Source organism: Ischnura elegans, chromosome 2 (assembly GCF_921293095.1).
Source record: "Ischnura elegans chromosome 2, ioIscEleg1.1, whole genome shotgun sequence".
In the NCBI taxonomy this organism is placed as follows: Eukaryota; Metazoa; Arthropoda; class Insecta; order Odonata; family Coenagrionidae; genus Ischnura; species Ischnura elegans.
In genome coordinates this window covers 22,748,489-22,755,309 of record NC_060247.1, presented here as the reverse complement: position 1 = coordinate 22,755,309, position 6,821 = coordinate 22,748,489, and the positions used below count along the sequence as shown (strand labels likewise).

General features: G+C 37.8%; 1 protein-coding gene across 1 annotated transcript; it reads left to right on the top strand.

Moving 5' to 3' along the window:
* Nucleotides 1–62: 62 nt before the first annotated feature.
* On the top strand, nucleotides 63–4,378 carry LOC124174009. The gene is made up of 3 exons (XM_046553156.1): nucleotides 63–331; nucleotides 2,647–3,167; nucleotides 4,143–4,378. The coding sequence occupies exons 1-2, from the start codon at nucleotides 244–246 to the stop codon at nucleotides 3,162–3,164; spliced, it is 606 nt and encodes a 201-aa protein (XP_046409112.1). The 5' UTR covers nucleotides 63–243; the 3' UTR covers nucleotides 3,165–3,167; nucleotides 4,143–4,378.
* The last annotated feature ends 2,443 nt before the right edge of the window (nucleotides 4,379–6,821 follow it).

Here is a 6,821-nt window from a genome sequence, read left to right as displayed (position 1 = left end):
AGGCGGGCGAGGAGGAGGGGGCAGCGAGGGGTAGGTAGGTACCTATAAGACGGGGACTACACGGAAATCCGTCACAGAGCGATAGAGTGAGTCCAGCTACGAAGTGTTAAACGGTGAAAACAACAGGGGCGCCAAAAGCACGTTTGCTGACGGCTTAAACGACTCCGAGGGAACCGCCGTTGAAGCTTCGACATCCTATCCTTTCATTCCAAATCGGGAGACGTCTTTGAAGAAGCGTGCAGCATGAGAACCCTGGCCTTCCTTTTCGCCGCATTCGCGGTCTCATCCGCCGCCACCATTATGACCATGAGCGACGAGGACTTCGAAAAAGGTGAGTCACTCAACCCGAGATAAACTTTACATTCTCGTGGGAAATAAGGGCAAAAACAAAGGGAGAATAGGGTAGGAATATCATGCGAGTCAGTTAACTGGGATGTGTATATAATAATGGGCATAAGACAATGGCACAGGTAAATATGCACGCTAGCGATTATTCTCATTATTTGATGAGCTCCATGAACAATCACATTTATTTCTGATGATTAGATGTTATAAATATCAGATAATAACTTTCATTACATCATGAATTGCCATCAAAAGGTATCTTTTTCCTACGTTTCAAGATTCAGAAATGCAATTCATTAATTACCTCCAAAAACACTCGGAAAACAAGTCCTATAAAGTTATAAGGGAAGCTTTACGCTTTAAAGAGAAGATTGAGTTGATGCGGTAGCTGGAGTGTTCACTATCCGAGAACCCGGGTTTAAATCACGATACGGGATGAAAATATTTTTTTAAACTTCATTCCTACCTGGAAGCTGTATGTAGGGCCTTCAAAAAGTGAAGGTACAGTCTTAAATCACTTTAGTACAGATGGGACTTTGAATCGTGGTCCCTTAATCGCATATTGTTCAACATAAGGCAATGCCCTCAATGTAAAACGGCAATGCCCATTGTCACGTGAGACCTCCAAATGCTTTAATAATAATTTGATGATTTTATTAGTGATATTAAAATGCAAAGACGAAACCATCCGACGACAATTTTCGATATAATTGACTACGGTGAAAGTCTTTGCAAGAAAACTAAAGCCACGTGCACACAGTAGGATAATCGCTTAATGCAAGCACGTTGCCCTCGGCAACACCTATATTGGATACTTCGATTATCATCTTGATACATGTATCCGGCGATGTTACGCGTCCACACATCATTTGCGCAACATTTCCGAGCTCGAATTTCGTTGTTTGTGTCACCCCATCGCCATGTTCATTTGCAATAATTGCTACAATGGTAATTATGAGTGCTTACTCAAGAGCTGAACTCTGTCCCAATTTCATTATTAGTCTCTAGTAACCTTCCTTTCGTGATCAGGAGCTGTCACAGATTGCATGGCATTTATCGGTAGAGAGTTATGCAAATACATAGTGATGAATTATACAGGGAACATGGTGACGATGCGCTATGAAAATAAGAATTTACTAAATATTATGAGTATTAAAATTGCGATGTTCGTTTTCGATTGGAAGATGAGCAGGGAAGAAAGATTAGACAAGATGTTTAGAACCAGTGTGCGCCGTAGTATTTCTGAGCATTCGTAGCTATCATTCTAATTGGGATAAAGTTATGATGCACTAAAATAATAAAAAAATTTAATTTTATCCAAATCTCATACCAAACATATATAATCTAAATCGTATTATACGTAAGTAAGCAGTCGAGTACTTTTTACCTCACCAAAATTCCTAACTTCTTTTCCTAAAGTTATACATTTTCAAAAATCAAATTATCACCTAAATTAATTATAAATTTAAGTACTTCATAGTTGAGAAAAGGATTAAAGAAACAGCCTGCGCATGTCTCAATATAGAGTAGAAAACCAGCTGCCGGAAATCGAGGGAAAAAGGTTTCGAAAAATAATAATATGTTTTGCATAATTTTTAATGCAAACTGTATGGAAAATATATTTCCCTCGATAATTTCGAGTATGTTTTCAAGGATATCGTGCTACATTGGATGGCGAAATTTGGAGACTACGCATCGGGAGCTTTATGGAGGTAAACTTGGAAAATCTCCATAGGTGCCCTGCGCGTGAGCTACATTAGAAACCGCAGTTTCAAATATGGAACACACTGTAGTAACGCATTTATAATCGAATTAACGAGCCGTACTCAAAGGTGCGATAAATTCTATAATTAAGGCTCGGTTTTATAATGCCAACTTAAATTTTGCCCGGTCTGAAAATAAGAATTAATGAATTCTGCTATTACGTCAATTTAACTAATCGTTAATCTATACTGACACGCTTCACTACAACTGCCAAAGAATCTAAAGTAAATGGTCACCAATGACAATGGTCAAATAGGAGACCCTGAAAAATACCAATTTTCTAATAAAAAAGTTAATAAAATTTGAAAAAGTAATTACACCCAGCGTAGCCTTGCCAATTCCAATGTAGCATTATTGCTAATATGCCAATTCATAACTACAGCCCACAGATTTATGAAAGGGTTTCTAACACATACTTTGCTCGAAAGAATTACGAAAAAAATTATGAATTCTAGCCACGCCAATAAATGGGAGGTATGATATATATTATTAAGAGCACCATGAACAACGACTAACCAACATCTCTTTTTCATTCAGCAATGATGACACACATGGCCTCCCAGTTCCCGATGCCGAACCCGATGGCGAACCCTATGGCAAATCCCATGATGGACAGCATGATGGACTTCCTCGCCCTCATGGACGCTCAGTCGCAGCAGCAACATCAGCCACAGGAAGAGCCGGAAGCCGTGGAGGCCGAGGGCGAGGAAGAGCCGGCGGCTCACGACGCAGCCGCCGAGGAGCCCGCGGAAGACCAGAAGGAAACTGCGGCCGTGGAGGACGAGGGACCGCAGGTTAACATGTTCGCCAATGGAATGATGGCCATGTATTTTCCGGACATGAAGACCGGAACCATCCATTACGTCTCCAACCATCAGAGCAAGAAACCTGCCTCGTTCTATCACAACAAGCACGAACTTGCCAACGGAAATGGTAACAATGGGAGCAACAGGGGTAGCAGCAGCGCAGCAGCAGCCGGCGCCTCAAGTTTCAGTAACGGCTCCAACTCTTTTTCGAGCAGTCAAGCGCAAGCTTTCAGCGGAAGCTTTAATTAGAAGGTGAGGACCTCTGTAACAGTAGGGTCTGTCACACTGAAATGTATATACTTGAACACAACTGCAAAAGTCGAGCCTAAAACATGTCGAATCCAATATGGGACTAATATTAAGTATCCACATTATATATAAATTTTTTTGTGAATGGTGATCTTTTCCGTGCGTTGTGGACACATAACTTTAAAGCCTTAATCCAGAATAAAATAAATGTTTCTCCAAATGTTGACAATTAAAATTCTGTGGACTCATTTCCGTTCTGGGAAAATATTGCACCGTCATTGTTAATTTTTTCCATGGGATTACATATCGTAAGAAAAGCCGTGGTTGGTTACAAATAAAATAGTGAATTGGGCAGAGTGAGCCACTTGTAGATGGTCGTGAAATGCGCAGCAACACTTTCCACGCGCATGGAATTAACGATAAGCACCATTTTCCTGTCAACAGTCGTAGGTCCGTGTTTTTCTTTCTAGTCAATATTGGGTTTGTTTCAAAACAAGGCGAAAGGCTATGTTGTGAATTGGGAATCTTGCTAAGATAACGTTGATGAGTGAAAATAGCGAATTCAGAGTGATAGGGGCCAAGTGACAAAGATTTACAGCCTAATTATGCTCTCAAAAAAAGCATGTGGAACATTTCTCATCTGGATATCAAAAACACAACATAGCTCCTCTGATGGATCAATGACAGCAAATATTTCTTCTTGGACACGGCTCTAAACAATTTACAAATATGGAATGCCTATGATTTTACAAAAAAACACTAGATTATTTTTCACAATAGATTCTTAAGGGAGTCAATTGATAATTTCCACAGAAATAAATATAACAGGAACAAAAAAGACCTAAACTTTGCCAAAAAAATAAAAATTGTACGGAAAGTACGAACTTGTGTACAAAAATACATGGAAATAAATTTTATTGGTTGATACATAGTTTATATAAATAAATATTCTTATGTCTACACTTCTCCTATTCACAGAACTTGACCCACGAGAAGCAGAAACTTAACGAAGATACCACCCACATGCCAATCGAGCAAACATGGATTAACTGGTGCATATATAACAGAGGAAGGAAAGCGGTGACATCAAGCGGATTGTTTGCATGATCAACGAAAACCTTTTGGATGGAGAAAAAAGTGACTGAGTACACATATAAAATTCATACATTAGACCAAATGTAGATTTTAGATAATAAATATATATTTAACTGTTATTATTGTAGTTCATTCTAAATACTTTATGCATTTTTACGGAAAAATTCTGACATATTTGAGTCCATTCAACTCGAAGATGACGTTAAATTTAGCCAATCAACTCTGGAGCAAGTACGAGCAAGATAGATAGCATCACTGTCATTACGTACAGAGACGTCGCTAACCCATGCATGGAAAGCGGCAGCTTTCCCAGCATCATACTTTCCTTTGACCGAGCAGGTCACTCCTATACTGACAACTAAAGCAGACAGATATTTTAAGTGTAAACGCTAATATAAACTGTATTTTCACTGACTAGATGCATCAATATTTAATGCAGAAATTTTCACCACTGCTACTTTGCAAAACCTGGTCCAGTAATGCCAAAATATACTAGAAAAACTTACCTCGAAGCCTTTTAATCTCTAAATTCTGCAGCCAAAAAGTCCGGGTAACTTTTAAAATATAATGCCATCATTATACAATACACCTTTGGGAGATTATCGCTACAGCCTTTCACGGAACCGTCTTCCATTTCGCATAAATTCGATACATTCTTTTTCTTCGAATACAGAAAATGGATGAAAAATATTTGATATGACTAACTAAAGTCATAAATTTTCTCGAAGAAATTACGGATTAAAAATACGAAAATATTCAATTAACGACTGCTTCATTGTAGCTTCCACGGACTTGCACGCAAAAGGAAAAAGCCGTGGTAAGAAATGACGTCACCAACAATCAGAGCTTACATCGCGGTAGCAGACGGATTTCATTTTTTTAAATGAATTTTAATGATAAAATCAAAGGTTTACAAGAAATTTGATTGGTAGCAATGGATTCCTGGTGAAAATTGCTATAAGAATCATGTATTACTTCGATGAAAAAAATTTCTACAACTTCCCCATTGTTTTTTCGTGCTTACAAAAGCAAAAAACAGATATTAGAATATTTACACTTATTCTGAACAAATTGCATGGAAAGTTCCAAAACAAATTAACGCTTAACCCTCAAGAATTCTGTGAGTATAAAATATACATGTATGAATTCCTAACAGGAAAAAACTCACCTTCATGGGAAATCAAATCCTTAGGTTTTGCATTTACAAAAAGCTATAAATGCCGCTACATGACACCTTATTCTTATAATTTTCCACGGGCATCTAGGTTGTTAGATGTTGTATGGAAGTGTAATTAAAATTGATTGAAATAATAGATCATTATATTTCTTCTGCAATTTCTTAGGAATAGCTTCAAACTAAACCTTCAATATCATTTCTTTAAAAACTTTAAAATAAGAGCCCATAATCTCGGCACCAATTTCCAGCAGAATTGAAGGAAAAAAATTATTGACATTACCGTCGGTCTATGCCTTCGGTAGTCGCAGTTCGGAACTCGTATTTGAAGAGCATTATGTTAAACTGGGAACATTTGATATGAAAACGATACTTTTCACAAAAAAATATTTTTTGAAGAGAAATAGATGTGCAGTCTCTTTTCCATTCTTTTCTTTATCCCTTAGATCCATCAGGTTCTCTATAATTCATCGCCCACTAACTCCAACATTTTTTTTCTATTTTTATCTCTGTATTCCTTGAGACGCGCACTGTATAGCGCTGGCCGCTTCTCAATAAGCATAATAAACGCCTCAACGTCTACCGCCATTACCTTAAAAACTATGAGGCCTTTTCAAAACGAACTCCCCAAGAGAACTCCGAACAAGGGCGGTCAAGGAACTGATTAGTTGACAGTGCGCGGGGTTGTGCAAAAACCAACATGGTGTATTCCTGCCGGCAACAGTTTAATCTCCCTCGGAATAGGTCCGAACGCAATTATTTAGTTGCGGCAACAAAAAAACTCTCCCGTGCGCGGGGCAATAGGCAATACCGTGTGTTTCATTGGAACTTCTTCAAGCAGCTACATCGCTAATGGTGGACTAATAGATGAACGAGACGAGATAAGACAAAAAGTCTTATCGCTGACCCCCACTAAAATCGTCTGAAACCCCAGGGAAAATTGTCAAAACACTAAATTTCCTATTTCTAAACTAACTATTCATTTTAAATAGAGTATGGGGATTTCCACCAAAATCCGCGGACGGCGCTGCGATCATTGGAAGATACAAATAAATCATCATCATGACAAAAAATATGTTTATACAAAAAAAGGATTCTGAAGTGAAACAGGAAAAGTGGATAACAAAAGGAAGGAGCTAAAACGAAAAAATGATAAAGATAAGGTAGGAAATTTACAATTTTTGAAATATCAATTTCTTCATGGCTCTTTCCCATAAGAACAAAAATTTCATCACATCAAAGCGTATTCAAACGAAAAAGAGAAATATGGTTGGAAATTACATATTTTTTGATAAATTACATCACGTATATTTCGGTGTTATCAAAATCGAAAATGTTGTTGTTATTAATTACATGGTTCACAAGTGCACATAAATCAATATAATTTT